This window comes from Accipiter gentilis, chromosome 21 (genome assembly GCF_929443795.1).
Source record: "Accipiter gentilis chromosome 21, bAccGen1.1, whole genome shotgun sequence".
NCBI lineage: Eukaryota > Metazoa > Chordata > Aves > Accipitriformes > Accipitridae > Astur > Astur gentilis.
This window is the reverse complement of record NC_064900.1, coordinates 2,801,500-2,817,706: the sequence shown is the minus strand read 5'-3', so window position 1 is coordinate 2,817,706 and position 16,207 is coordinate 2,801,500. Positions and strand designations below refer to the sequence as shown.

Here is a 16,207-nt window from a genome sequence, read left to right as displayed (position 1 = left end):
ATAATACAACATGAATATTTAACTGGAGGTTAATGCAAGGTTATAGTGCAGATTATTTTTCTTGATTTGGCAGGCAGACTGCAATAATTTGTGGAAAAGTTACACGATTTCAGGTAAAACCTTCAAGAGGGTATAAGTCACTGATAAGTTTCGTTCTCACTCCAAGTTAATTCTGCATATTTGAAAACCTTACCCTTTGTCAACTGAACACATCTCAAAGTGTTGTCCTCAGGGTTTTTCATCTATTAAAACCTAACACAGAGGGGGTTAAATATGAAAATCAGGATCAAAACTTGTTTAATCTGAAAACTGACTTTGTAAAAATCAGAACTTGCTATTGATCTAGAATATTAGTCAAGCTGAGCTCTCCTATTTGTTTGCACATCAGCACTAGTACCAAGAATTCTGCAAGGCAAATTTTATTCTCAGTAAGCCTCATACCTCCCACTGCCTTCAAAGCAATTTCACTTATAGCTATATTTCAATTTCTTGTGTCAAAATAGGATGAAACACAGGTTTCTGCATTGTCTCTGCCATGCAAGCAGAAGGTAAAAACCACATGTATATATATGGGGGGTGGAGGGGTGTATGTATATATTCATTGCATGACTAAAATAAACAAAGATGAGTATGACTCCATTTAATACATGGAACAGTGCAGGGAAAGGTGTTACTTTATTGGGTTTTAATTTTATCCTAAAACTATGTATTGGTATGAAAAGCTAAATTTGTCCTTGTGTTTAACACCTTAGCTACTTACCTGCAGACTTTAATATTGCCATGATGCTATTCAGCCCATGTGTAATGCAAGCTTTAAAAATCAACACCAGAAATTTCTATGCATCTAGAGCTTTTCCTACCAAGCACAAAAGGTGCTTTTACCTCTTTCCAGTATTTCATGCAAGTTACAGATGGTACCACAACCTCTTGAAATTACATGTAAACTTTGTTTTGAGAAAATAGTGGTAGCAAGGTGGTCCATACACATAGTGGGTAAATCTTCTGCTGACAAAGTTTTCTGCTCTCAGAATCAATAATCTGACTAGAAGCACTTCTGCCGTTTTACTCCCAAGCTTCTGATAGCAACAAAACAAGAGTTCAGCCATGTCCACTGGGACAAGGGCAAGATTTAAACTCATTCTCCCCACCCAAGCAATCAGACATGAATGATGAATGTGTTAACCTATCACTGAACCTGCTCTGTTTCTCTTGCAGGCACCATCAACACATAGCAAAAGAAGTCTCCTCTAAATACTGTTCCAGATTTCCCACTGGAAAAAAATTTCACTAAATCCCCTGCATATTCAAATCTAAATAACAGAAGGAAAGTACCAGAAGGTACTCCTGTGTTTGCACTGGTGTGTGTAAACTAGTAGTTTTACCCAAGCTGAATTTTTTAATTCTGCAAACCTTTGGGTCCTCAAAACTTCCTTCCAAGGAGATGCCACAGGCCATCACCAGAGTCTTGTAGTGCTGAATGAAGTCATACATGACAAGTGAGCGTTCCTGCTTGGGCTTCTTCTGCAGGTACAGCTGCAGATGATACAATCTCTCTGTTACAGATAGGTTTTTGTCCAAAGGTGGCGGTGCCAAACTCATACTGATTTCTAAGGCAGGAAATACAAGCAAAAATATTTTTTTACCCACTGTGTGATAAGAAAGGCAAGAGAAAAATCTTGAATGCAATCACCTATCGCACAAAAACTACAGTTGGACTGTAAACAAATAACAATAAATCTATACCGATATTATATATTTTATCAAACCAGACAAGGTTCCCAAAAGCAATATGCTGTGTCTGTACTACTAAACAAAGGAGAGCCAGGAATCAAACCCTAGCCATTAGCCCATGTAGAACAGATTAGGTTACATTCAACATTCAAGTGACAGATTTGTTCTGTAGAGCAAAAATTGGAAGAAGCTAAAAAAGAAAAGCAAGTAAACTAAAGAGAACATGGGAGTAAGCTAACATTTTAGCCATATGCATGCTCCGTGCTGGAGCCAATTACCTGGCCTTATTATATAGCAGCATAGCAGTATCCACAGCAACATGTTCAAGGGTGTTCAGCACTTAAGACTGCAGAATAACAGGGCTAAATCACTCCATCACCAGCTGAGCTGGGTTTGGAACACTCAAAACACTTCCAAGAACCTATCTGCTGAAGTGAAACACTTTCCTGAAATGCAGTGTCATGCAACACAGCACAGCCTGTCCACTCACTTACCGGTCTGGTCTTGTATCTGCTGCAAAGAGATATAGTATGCATCTTTTCCACCCCAACATACTGCCAGTCCAACTACCAAGATGTCTTCACAGCCTTTGACAGGAAATCCATCATCTTTAACTTGCATCCACTGAGGAGAACTTCCTAAAGGAATAATTTTTAAGTTACAATTATAAAATGGCATCCATAAATACAGAAGAGTTTGGATCCTGAAAACGCAAATACATACAGTTGAGCCTAAACTTCTTAAAAGTGAATATATACCTTCATTTTTATCTATAGGTAAAAAAACCCAAACCCCACATGTTTATAATAGGAAAACTTTCTCTTAACAGAAACAACCACCTATATAGCATCCCTGCAAAACTCTGGCCTTTCACGGCAATCTCTTCAAGACTTGAGACAGAAATGTATTCCCTCCTTCCACTCTGAAAAACATTTCACCTTTGTCTATCAAAAATATACTTCAATAGTTAAGAATTCTTGTTGCTGTTGTTATGGCAATACGACAGCAAGGAATCTAACTCTGCTTAATCTTGTTGTTTTGAAGGAAGAGTATGTTTATACAGCAGCAGCAGCGAACTGCAGCATATGAATACTTCTGTGGAAAAAAAAATGAAGCAATATTGCAACAACCCAGAGACTGATCTGAGTTTCCCATGTGCATATATCGAACCAAGTTTACTTTTGCAAACTCAAAAATATTTAACCTTGGTTCAGAGGCAATCCCACAAGTAACACTGCTCAGTGGAGACCCTGAACAATCTGTACAGTTTACTGTTAAATATATTATTCATTTTAAAGTATACTAAAACTTGTTTCTGACATGGAAAGATACACACGATAAAGGGACTGCACAACACAGATCCATTGCAAAATTAGACACACAATGAAACATTAAGAATATTTAGATGCTCTCACATACAAACAAGCTGCTAACACTTCATTACTATCACCAAAGACTTACCAATGAAATGCTTGACACCAATTCTCCATCTTCTACTAACACTCAGCTCCTTTGCTTTACTGAGTCTGACAATACTCAATTATTACCAGTAATTTTCCTCCTTTTTTGCAAACCCTTTCCTTCTCCACTCCTGCCTTAAGCTGAAGATGCCAACCTGCTGTTCACAAAATAATGCATTGGAACATGAAACTGACCTTTTTTGAATTTGCCGCCAATCGTTGATTTGGGAGACAAAAGACATTTTGTTCTTTCGCATGCCACTGAGATGGAGAATCTGCTCTTCTCCTTCCATTCTGCAACAAAAGTCTGGAAAAGTTCTTTGTCACTTGCTACATCAATAATAGTGAAACTTTCAGCACTTAAGGGAACAAGTGGAAAAACATCCTGAGATAGCTGCAGTGAAAAGCCTTGGTCTATAGTGGAATCATCTTTTATCTCACCAGTCTCAACTGGGTCTACAGTCCCAGGACTGATCTGGAGTGTTTTTACCAGCTGCTCTGCACTGCCCTCGCTGTTCTGCTGCGGCTGAATCAGCTGCCCTTCACTCATGCAGGTGACCTGTCTCTTTCTTGCAGATTTCACAGAGAGAGAAACAGAACTCTTTGAAAAAAGCTCTTTGGGGGGCGTTGGAGGAATAAACCCGTTATTACTATCTGGCAGAGGACAGGATGTTCTGTTGCTTCCCTTGAGTCGAAGTGTTATGCAGTCCGTTTTCTGAAGATCTGAGTTTTCCGTTTTGTTTTCTTTAACCTTGAAAGAGCTTTTTAAATCCTGGCATGTGGGCAAAGGCTCTGGCTGACAACAGTCAGATTCAAAAACTGGATCTGGCTCTTGATTAACAATAGGAGCAAGTAACTTTCCTTTCAAACAGGAGCTTACTGAAACTGGTTCAGTGCCTGAGGGACTAGGCCATTTGTCTAATACATCCTGCAATCCTGGGCTTAGTTCAAATGATTGGTCAGTCCACACCATTGGATGGGTTTTCTTGTCTAAAGCTTGCTGGTTTCTCTGGAGCTTTTCACCATGATGTCCTACTAAAACCTTTGGTCTGGGGTCATTGTTACAAATCACTAGGTTCCTTAATCCTGACTGACCATGAAATGTAGAAGGAAGATCCTCCAGAAAAGATGGGGAGTTTGCATGATCTAAAACTTCAGCTATTAGATCAGACGATGCTAGAGACACATTGTTACACTGCACAGGATCCTCATGCTCTTTCTGATTGCCTCTGACATCAAATTTATTCTGAACATTCCTTAGGTTCTGCAAAAGACCATCTGGCGGAAGCAAAACCTCTTGCTTCTCCACAGGGTCCTTTTTGTCAGCTTCCATGATGTGAACAGCTGAAAGGTCACTGACATTACTGAAGCTATCATCAAACAGCAAGATATCACTCATATTCAGGCTTGTTTCAGGGACAGGGTGGCTTTCTACTTGTACAACGTGCTCACTACCAAAAGGGGAGTTTGCTTTATTAAGGTCTTTAGACACACTCTCCCCTTTCACTGAATTTTGGGTCTGGTAACCTTGTAGAAAACTGTGTAGCTGGGAGTCGGTCACTGACAAATTGCTTTCTTTAAGGCCAGGTGCAGATTCTATTTCCTTCGCTACAGGTTGTAAACCAAGGCCTCTAGACTCCAAAACATTATTACTGCAGTGCTGAGCTGTGCTTTTTGCAACATTATTTGTTGTGATAAGACTTGATAAGCCCAGTTTCCTAACTGTTGCAGCCAGCCTTTCATCAGTAGCATTCTCAGTCCGTGAAGTGCTTAGTTTCTTGGAGATTTCCTGCCATGGTATTGCTGCCACCTCTGAACCTTGTATTCCCTGCTGTCCTAGGATTCCAGCTGCTCCCTCCTGTTTTATTATCATCTCAGTTTGAGTATCCAATGGGAAGCTGTCTTCAAAGTCTCTAGAGTCAGAAAACAGATCAGAGGATGAACCATTCTGAACATCATGTGCATTGCAAACACCTCTGGATTTTACTAGAGATTCTTTCAGAAAATCCTTAGGATGACTGTTGGCTTTCTGCAGTGCTCCAGCTTGTAACAATATTCCATTGGGCTTTTCACTCCCATTTTTGCCACAATTCTGAATCTGAATATGGCAGGATTTATCCTCATCAGGACAAAAATGCACAGGCTTCCATATCCTGCTGCCATAATGGACACATCCGCTTCCAGAGCAGCTAGCAGTTCCATCACCATGATCTGTGTCTAAAGCCACCTGCTGCTTACTAATCATTGCCTCAGCACAGCTTGCATCTGTTTGCATTTTATTGATTTTATTCTGCTTATCATCAGTATTTTCATTTCTCTGTATCCTAGCACTACCAGGTATTACTAGACTTCCTACAATATTATGTGTCTCCACATCGTTGTGTGGAGTACTCTGCAATGTAACAGGTGCCTGAAAACATGCTCTCCCCTTAGGCACGCCTTCCTTAGTGATGGTAAGCTCCGTAAATAATCCTTCCATTTCATCTTTCCTCTCAAGATTAATTTCCCCCATCAGTACAGAATTCGAGACTTTATGAGTTACAGATCCCGTTTCCATAAATTCCTTATTATTTTGATCTGAAAAAAAATTATCTGTAGAGATGGTGGGATGGAAAGCAGGTGGCTTTTGTATGTCTATGCTAAGCATATTTGAATCTTCATGAAATGACCTGTGCGGTTTTGAAGCAGTTTTTTTGTTCCTAGTCCGGTTTAAATGCATGTCCGTACTTTTTATCAGTCTAGACGCTGAAGACTTTGTTCTCAATGTTGGTGTTTTTCCTTGTTCAGTAGGGACTTCTGGAATTTCTCTCCTGGAATACATCTTGGTTTTGACCAGAGAAATTCCTTCTACGTTTTCATTATCTCTGCACATATCTGGCCGTTTTCTAGCACTATACACAATAGCATCATTGGCTTCCTCTGCTCGAGCCTGTCTTCTGCATGGGACTTCACTCTCAAATCTGGAGTTTTCTGTACTGCTACTGCTTAGTCGCCTTTTATATCCCTTTTTAATATTTGATAAGTTTCCAGTCTGAGAACCAGGGCCATTACAGTCTTCAACTCTGCACCCTTTGTTGTTTAACACCCTCAAAGATTCAGAAGACTGCTCTCCATTTGATCTATGTAGTCTGTCTTCCAGTGCTGACTCACTGATGATTGTAGAGGATGTATCAGTCTCAAGAAAAGACTCTGGGTTCCACTGCACTCCCATCAGTGCCAAATCCTGCTGGAGAAGTGCCCTGGCTTCCTCCACAATGAGGGAAGCTGCTTCTCTTTCATTTAAGCCTTTCATTCCAGCCATCCAGATGCTGCGCACAGTCCGACGCTCCTCTGCCGATTCTTCATCTTCATCCACAGCCCTACGAATACTATGGGAAAGGTAACAGACAGATGTAAACATTCATGCAGAAAATGACAAACAACACAAGAAGATGGCACTATTCTGCTCTGCTCCCATTTCAATTAGCTTCACAGCTTCCTTGCTTCACAGAAGCACTATATCCAGGATATAATACACTTAATAGGAAATAACTACTTCAGTTGTCTATATGTGAACTGATGTTGATGAAAGATATTACTGGCTGCATACCCCAGAAGCATTCCGAGGTTTCTGTGTCCAAACATGTACCCCAGAAGAGTCACAACCCCCTACTAGGGCAAGATCCAGGTCTGAATCAATCCTCCTCCATGCATTGGTATCCAAAGAAAGGAAACTTCAGGAGCATGAACCAGACAGGTGTCATGGCACAGTCCTAGAGGTACTTGATCAAGGAAGCTTGTCATTGCACTAACACAAAAATCACAAGAGGATCTCCAATGATATATAGTAATACATCATCAAGGTGGAGCTTCCTTTTAGAGGCAGCAAAAGGTCTCCAGAAAGCATTAACAATTCACCTAGGACTAAACAGTGCATTGAAAAGAGGAACAAGAAGAAAATTTAGGGGTCTCAAACTTATACTGCAAATAAAAGATGCTTCTATTAATTTCAAAATACTCACGGAATGACTGTGATCAGTCACAGAGACCCACAAGTTATTTCTAACTAACGTTTGGCACCAAGTCCCAAAAGGTTGTCATACTTTATTACAGGTTTCATCCTGTAATCCTTCACCTTACAAACTCCTTTACTTGACTTCTGGACTTACTGATTTCTCACCTTTTGAATGGTACTGAATTCTTCAGAGCAATTGCCACATCGTCAGGACGAGCTTTAGCAAGATCAGCCACTGTGACAAAGCCAGCGTTGTAAAGCATCCTAGCACGCTGTGCATTCAGCAGAGACACTCGTACCAGGTCACAAAGCTCCCTGTGAACCCCAAAAGTGAGGCGGCTCTGGAACTGAGAGAGCAACAGCTCCATGTTGTACCAGCCCAGTCGATTACAGAAAACTGTTACCATTCCTGGAACACAGAAGTTACATCAATGTCTTCACTCCAGCTCCATTTCTACTAAGCTGGATCTGTCCCCACCCCCCATCTGAATCGACATTCACTTTACATCTCTCACCTCCCCATTACTTACAGAAACTAACTCATGTTTATTACAAATATGACTAGGAGCTGGTCTCACAGAACCCAATCTAAAACTAACTAGTTTTTCAGTGAGGTAGAAATTCTGAATGACACTGCTTTTTCAAAGACGCTAATCTTGAAAGTGTGAAGCACATGCATATCCTGTAACAGGATTCCTGTGAACCAAACACACTGAAAAAAAGAAGGCAGAAAAAGCAGTGATGAGTGGCAATAAGAGAAGCCACAAATCTTTTGAGGAAAGCCAGCACTGATGTCTGTAAGAGCAGAATTTGGCCGGCAGAACTTCAGTTACTGAGAGCATCATAGGAGGTAGCAAAGCCTGCGATAAAGGTTACAATTGCAGTCCCCAGAACACGGGAGGAGGAAAAGAGCAGGGAAAAGACAGTTTCTTACTCACAGATTGCATCTACAAATTATGAAAATAACTGAAAAACACAGCATCCCTCGCTATTTTTACAGTGATTAGAGAATATGACTTTTATCATATCTCTTTAACTATATGTCATGTCAACAGTTCATTTTACTTCCCAAATTACTTTTGTGAAAATTATTAACACTGGAATAGAGAATTATGAAACTGCTACAACAAAAAGTTATTTATACTACCAGAATTAATTTAAACTACTCTGCATCAGTTGGCGTGACCTTTTCATTTTGGGGCTTTGACTCATGCTGCAACCCACACATAGGGTTTTGCAAGTTGAGCTAAAACTATCTCAAAAATTGAAGACCCACTTATGGAATAATGGAGGACAGGCAATGGAAAAATAAAAAAAAAAAAATCTCAGTCACATGGTGGGCTGTTACTTCTACTCCTACACAGTCCTCTTAAGGAAGTTAAGTTAAAAGTGACAGCTATCCGACCTTTTGTTATCTGGTGATAAATGGCCTGGTAACTACTCAAACTCTTTTGAAAACTATAAACTTATATTTTCCAGCCAATTAACTTTGCAACCAGGAGAAAGTCATGCTAAGTTTTAGAGACCCCAAGCTTCACCCATGCTGAAAGGTACTCTTTCCTGATAGAGCAAAACTTCAGAACAGACTTGTACTTAATTTCATACTTAGTATTGAACAAAATACATTCCTGCACAGTACACGGGTGATTTCCACAAACCTCAGCATGCTACAGCACTGCTTGATTCCACTCATCTGGCCCCCTTCCCACAGCACACTCTGTGGTTCCATCTCAAAGCAGGGGCAACCACAGATTAAGCTATAAAGCTGGAAGTGGTTTTACAAGACTCATTGTTCTTAGTACCACACTGCGGCTATCTTATCCCCATATCTGGAAGGAAAGAAAACAGACTAGCCTAAGACTCCTTGGGTATTTTGCCCATACAACTCACCTGCATAGGTGGCAGCAGATTGCTGCAAGGATTGAAGCTGGCCACGACTACAGCCGTATTTCTTGGTCATATCCTTTAAGGGAACCTCACTGATTAAATCCAAAAGGGCAAGACTGGTGAAAAACCTGTAGAAGTAGTACACATGGAAATAAAATCATCACCCAGGGCACATTAGTGTACATGGCAAAATGCACTGTGATAGCATAGGACAGAATGGTACTACAGCATAGCACAAAAAAAAGAGAGAAGATGGCTTTCAAAAACATCAGCACAAACATCTTGTGCCAGCAGTGTTCTCAGTTCAGAGCACACCAGATCCAGGTGCTCTGAGCTATCAGCTCACTCAGCCAAAGAGCCAGTTCCTGAAAACAGACACAGAGCCTGTCCACATGTTACAGCCTCTAGTCTTTGCCCATTCACACCCATTTGTGGCTACCTTTTGTGGATGGCCATTTGTCTATGCTGTTTCTCTGTTTTAGCTATGATTTTGCCCTTTACAGAACGAGCCAGAAAGCCTTCTTCAATCCCCACCAGCTCAGCCACACGTTTCATTGAGGCAGGCAGCTTCTCCCATAAGCAGAAAAACTGGTACCAATCAATTGTGGTCCACTCCTCATACACCGGGGTGACCTAAAGAAAATAAGGCAATACAAAGAACTATTTCAAAGAAACAAACAGAACAGAGCTCTGGGTAAACAAAAATACAGTCTAGGGAATGCAGTTAGAGCATCCTACGCACTACTGAGAGGCACTGAGTCATGACCATGTACCCTGAAGAAAGTAAAAGCTCTTCTAACCTAGTTTTTTTGTACTGGTGTGATTTCACTCATACGGGTAACTCTTATGATTAAACAATTTGGAATCTTTGTCAGATTGCTCCCTAAATCTGAGCCACTAGAAGATTTATAAGCTGCATGTTTATTCTCCTTTAACAAAACAAAAGTTTATTCTTCTTTTTAAAAAAACTGACAGATACCTATCAACCTCTTAAAACCACTAGCAACCACACTAACCACTGCCACATCATCTGATAAAGCAGGACAGAACATAGATTTTGGCAGAACTCACTGAAGCTTTCGTTTACCCGGAGTACAAGAAATCTCAGCTTTTAACAACGCTAACAAAAAAGCCATCTGAAGCATTCACAGACTTTTAGAGAGAATACCAATTCTGTTATCATTTAATCAGCACAGTCAGTTTCAGTATGAAGAGACAAAATGTCTTCATATCTGTATCGATATATTGCAAGATTAATTATTTTGAAATAACTAACAGCTGTTAGTTATATATATAGAGAATATAGATGCCTACATAGCTGTAAAATCATCCATGCCTGTTCATCTGCTAGGAAGAACAAGAGTTATTAAGGTGGGAGATTGTATTTTGTTGTTTGTTGGGTTTTTGTTGGGTTGTTTTTCTTTAAAGAAAACTCTTTTCCTAGCCTAGCAAATACTTATTTGTTTTAATCAATTTTCCTAAAATTCAAGGTCTTGGAATTCAGTCTCATATTTGTACAAGTAAAAGATTCAAGCCTAAGAGAATTAAAAAGCATTATAGCAGATAATTTCCCTGTAACCCATAAGGAACACGTGGAGAACAATTCTTAAAAACAAACAAACAAAACCAAACCAGCCACCAAAACTAAACAAACCTTCGGCCTTCAAAATGAACAGACTTGCAAGAAAGGATAGCTTAATGAAGAGAATCTTGAGAACATTTTGTTCAATAGTATCTTTGATTTAAAATAACATTAGACAAGCCGCCACAATTAAAAAGTACAGGGTACAAAAAATATATTGCCATCACTGTCTCTAACCCAGAACATGAACAAAATTCATCCTTTGTTTTTCTGTTTTGGATATGCAAACAGGGAAAAATTCACTGGTGCATGACACAAAACAGTCCACTTTGCCTAGTAGAAATCAAACAAAATTTAATGTGGTCCTCTAAAGCAGAGATATGGGTACATATGGGACACTAGTAGACACCCCTCTCCCCCACTCCCCAAAAAATACCTATCAGAATGAGCCAACAACCAGGTTAATGAACACAGCAGGCAGAGACAGACAGGCACGCTCAATCTCTTGCCTCTCCCTGTCCCCTAGCTCAACACCTCTGTAACCACAAGCATATTCTCCTTGGAGTCAACTTTTTTTTCAGGCAAGATGCCCAAATTTTGCCTTTGATTTATCAGCCTGGTAAAGAGAATACACTTTATACTTAAGGAGGCTAAAGACAACTGTCAAATTTCAGATGATGATTGCACGATAGGCCTCTGGCAGCCATGAATCCTAAGATGTTCACTGCAACTCTATCTTGTTTCCTCACTAATCTTCACAGATTCATGGCTTCCTCTCCAATGGTCTTAAATAGCATTGCTTAGCTTTTTAACTGTCCATGCACGTAAATCTTGACAAACTTGGAGACACTTTCCCCTCAAAAGATTTATCACGCTCCTTCCTTTAGCCCTGGCAGCATCACCAGGCAAGTAAACTAAATCAGAGATGAATTTTGCTGTTACTGAACTGAAGAAAGGCCCACGCATAGGAAGAAAGCAGTGTAGTTCTCTGAGGCTTTTTGTATGCAAAATTGATACTAAAACCCCAAAAGTTTTCTGAGGCTCCAAAAGCAATCTGAGATGCAACCTGCTGATCCCAAACACACAACAAAACTAATTTGTTTCATCAAGTGTCTCAGAAAAATTACCATTATCCTACAACCCAAACTTACAAAGTTCTTAAGTCTTTCAAAGTCAGGAGTGACAACAATGGGCTTAGACGGATATGCAGCACCTGCCAACACAATAGATGCTATAGGAACAGACTAGTTCTGACAAACATTCAATTTATAAACTTGTCTTCATAAAGGATGAGATAAGCAAAGCACAAAAAAAAACCTACGTACATAGAGCCCTCAAAAACTCTGCACTGTGCTTTCTCTCCTTTCCTTAGTTTTGGCCGTACTAAATACAAAACACAGAATGAGGAACCTACCAAATAGACAATATGCAGATCATTCTCCAGAACAAAGCTTTTCATTGCTCGCTGCAGGTCAGCAAAGATTTCCATGGCTTCAGTTGGTGAAAGAGAAGACGAAAGAGTAGCTGAGCCAAGATGTGTTGGATGATATAATTTTGCTGTTAAAAACAAAACAAACAAACAAAAAAAAAAACAACCACACACACACAAAAAAAAACCACACAGAGAAACAGTTAAGTGTAAGTTTTTATCTCATTTCCAGGTTGCAATGTATTTTATAGATATCAATTCTACTAACTATTCCCAACTGCTTTTTCAAGAAGAAATAGCATACTTCTCCATTCTGAAGACAGGAAAATGGAAACAATAAAAGGTTTAGACTTGCCTGAGCCTAAACTAGCCTTTTTCAGAGGCCAGATCACAAGCTTGGATCCCTCTAACCCTCTAACTATTCAGACTAACAGTTATGATAGCTATTTGAACAAAAAACACCAGAATCCCATCTGTCATACTGCCTAGGAGTTATCATTTTGAGTATTTCTTTATCAGGAACACCAAGTATTTCCTATCATCTTTTCTTAAATGAGAGATACAAATTAACCTGTAATGGGGATTCTTACTATTACTGTAAGAGTCTCATCCTTAGCCATTTTAAGAAAATAGCCAAAATCAGGAAAAAATGCAACCATGTACACCAAGCAGTTCTAGAAGAGACTTGCAGTCATTTAGAATGTGCTGGTGGTTCTTCAGAAAGACAAAAATCATAGTCTACAGTTAACGTGCACAAATCTTGTAGTAAAAGTATGCCTTGTTTAAAGATATTTCGGGAATTTGTAGACTAGGATGCATCAGTCTTAGAGGTGATATGCAGAGAGGCGCCTTCCAAAAACACATGCATGCAAAAAAAAAAAAATGTTAAAACAGGTATGAAGACACCCTCCAGAAAGCTAAAAAAATTCATGATACACATGATTCTTTAAAATAAAAGCAAACATGCATAGAAGTCCTCATTAAAAAGTTACATTGAGCATGTACCCAGCTGCAGAAGATTTACTGATTCAAAACTGCTAACTGTAATCACGGGAAGAACACCAACATTACCTTTCATATCATTGCCGGAGTCCAGAACTTGAATGAATTCATTTTCTAGCAACCATGCCACACAAGCCTCGATAGGTCCAGTCTGTGCTTTGCCTTGTGCTTTGTCATTTCCCCACTTGCTTTCTTTCAAGCTGGATGCAAGAAGAGTGCAAGAAGCGTAGGTCTGCACATCATCTGGAGTGTCGGCCAGTCCCCCTACTATGATCTGTTGAAGAAAACTACTTGTTCATATTGCCTGAGAAGCAATAGGATGGAACATCAGATTGGAGAATTAAAGAGACTGATCCATCAGATATCTAAGTTTTAAAGAACCAGAACAAGAGAGGAACATGAAGCAAAGCGACTGGCCAACCTTTAAGGATTTTTCTTGGCAACAAGTTAGACACGTTAGGTAGAAGTAAGAAGACTAAGCTATGGGAAAGAATGAATTATAAAATCTTGCTTGAGTGTGCTTTTGATACTGGACATACACATAGTAGCAATTTAGATTTGAGACTAACCCTAGGCATTTTGCTTAGCCAACATTGTGAAATACTTTAAAAATATTAGAACACAAACTGCAATTTTCTGAAGACAAAAAGCAAACAAGGAAGGAGGAGCTCTCCTAAGGCTCTTCAGCATAACGAAGTTTTCTCTTAATAAGTGTGAATGCTATACCCCATCTTTTTTTTTCCTGAGAGTGATTTTTTTGTACCCTTAGATTTTGTTCTCATTTTGTTTGTCACATAACTGCTTTTTCCTTTTGAGTCATTTCCATGCCTGTGTCTTCCTTGAGAAAGCAAGGTGTTTAGCTAAAAACTTTCTTTCATGGTTTCAATGGATTTTTTTCATGTTATAAAGCAACATCACCAGCAAGGAACCCCCATCTTTCAGATAGCCCTTATGTAGAAAAATGCATTTAGAAATTCCATTGGTCTGGTAAAAATTCAAAAATCTATGGAATCACAACCAAGTTCTAAGTACCATAGCAGCTTTCACAGGACAGTAAGAGTAGTACAGCAAACAAACTGTATTTAAAGAGTCTAAGCTCAGTTCAAGCCCAAAGCAACTTTGGAAAAGGAGATAAGCTCACCTATGTGGAGTAACACCCTTTTGGTCCTTTTAACTCCTGTAGGAACCCTACAAGGGAGGGTAGGCTAGAGGGAGTGAATTGGGTACAACACCCATTTGTTCACCAAAAATGTACTTTAAAAATTTCTATCATTTCTGTGCAAAAGAGGTAGATAATTGAGGAGGGAAGTAAGGGACCCTGTGAGGTTCTACAAATGTCATTATGGCCCAATTCAGTCTACAAAGCCTCTGGGATCAGTAATTTACAAGTGCCTCACAGTTAAGACTGTCAGGTCACATACGAAGTTTAAGAATTACACTTTTTTCTGCCTGCAGTTTGAGTATATCTAAATGCAAAGGCAAAGCTTAGTAACCCTTGCTTGAGTGTGCTCACGTCCTAATCTGCAGCAAGCAGAGACTGAAATATATCAAGCAAAATGCTGAATACTGAAGCAAGCTGGCAGACCCAAGTAACTGTCTTCTGAAGATGCTTGGGTTGACAAGAGAGGAAACAGTAGAAACAGAAAGTGCACAGAAAATATTTGATGGTGTCACAAAAGAAACCTTCCTATAATTACAAGAGTGCAAGCACCATTCTAATCCCTCTCCACGTACAGGTGTCCTGTACCTCAAGTATTGCTCTCTTCATGCTAGAAGCAACACCTTCCCCTTCTCTTCTAAGCAAACAACTGCAAACTGGCTTCAGAGATCCCTGAAGTAGAGCAGTTCCTTTTGATCTTTCTGAGGGCTTGCAAACTAAAATGCTCTCACCTATAGGAAAAGAAAACAAACAAACAAAAAACATTACATACAGATCAACAAGGACATATTATTGGAATGGAAAACTGCAGATGTTTTTGAAAAAGCTGAATTTAAAAAAGAGAAAAACCTTTGCAACCTTGAACAGTGTATATCCATTGCTATGTAAGAACCCTACAGATGCATAATACTCAAGAACTAAAAGCAGAGCAAACTTCAAAGTTACATTAGCCTGGTCAGGGTCTTGCCAAATCAGCTAAGGAGCTTCCATAGCCTCACTTTGCATCTGCTTTGCTGCTGAACCACTCTCGCTTCTTCTTCTTCTGGAATTGACTGGAACTATAATATACAATGGCATCAATTTTTCTTCTGCACTACATTATTGAACTGAAAAGATTCTCAAAAGCAAGAAGAAAACATAAAAGCTGCACAGCACTTTGACCATTTAAGTCAACCAGCTTCCACTCCCGAGATTAAATAACACAGATACCAACTTAATTCAGAAATCCAAAGTTATTAATCTAAGTAATTATGCATTCTCTGAAGTTTCCTATATGCATAGATATATATACACACATAAAATCTGAAGTATCCTGAATGGTACACTGAAAGTACATCTAAACATACCTTACCTTAAAATTCTCTATCAGACATTGTTAAGTTAATCCCTAACTACTGAAATTCTGTGGGTGACAAAAAAGTTCCCAGAGCCATGAAACAAAAATAAAAATAATGGGCCAATTCCTTTAATGAGATAATAGTACAGACTAGCCACGGAAAATGCAGTGGTCACATATAGGAGATTTTTTCAACAAAGCCATTACAGAGAAACTGGGTCCCTGGGAGACCTAGCTAGTTAGAAGCTTTGCCAATTGGCACAGGATAAATGAGTTATAGGTAGGACAAGCGTGCCTTTGACTAAGAAGAGACCATTAGATTTGGATTAGCCATACAGTAAATATCATAATAGGTTTATGATAACTTGTTAAGATTTAAGTGCACATCATCTGGACACCAAGGTAATTTTGGTAGTAGGTATCTTAGCAAGATCCTAGGAATGTTAAGTTATGATAAAACTCTAGCCATGGTAATACCACAGTAATTAGCAAATCCAGAGGTAATGAAAACACAAGTCCACTTAAATTTAATGAACAGAATAAATACCATAAATTCAGTGTACTTAAGTAAAGAAATACAGATTAAACATGATTACATAAATGAATTACAGGATGAAAGACATGCTC

The 16,207-nt window shown here is 39.2% G+C and overlaps 1 protein-coding gene across 1 annotated transcript in view; it reads right to left on the bottom strand.

Moving 5' to 3' along the window:
- The window catches only part of POLQ (DNA polymerase theta), a 58,569-nt gene that overhangs the window by 23,934 nt on the left and 18,428 nt on the right, over window positions 1-16,207 (bottom strand). Inside the window, exons 10-18 of the mRNA XM_049824546.1 lie at window positions 14,833-14,975; window positions 13,155-13,359; window positions 12,069-12,211; window positions 9,512-9,705; window positions 9,076-9,200; window positions 7,351-7,594; window positions 3,387-6,559; window positions 2,226-2,369; window positions 1,411-1,607 (exon numbers count right to left, since the gene is read on the bottom strand). Coding sequence (XP_049680503.1) covers window positions 1,411-1,607; window positions 2,226-2,369; window positions 3,387-6,559; window positions 7,351-7,594; window positions 9,076-9,200; window positions 9,512-9,705; window positions 12,069-12,211; window positions 13,155-13,359; window positions 14,833-14,975 — 4,568 coding nt within the window. The remainder of the gene's footprint in view (window positions 1-1,410; window positions 1,608-2,225; window positions 2,370-3,386; window positions 6,560-7,350; window positions 7,595-9,075; window positions 9,201-9,511; window positions 9,706-12,068; window positions 12,212-13,154; window positions 13,360-14,832; window positions 14,976-16,207) is intronic.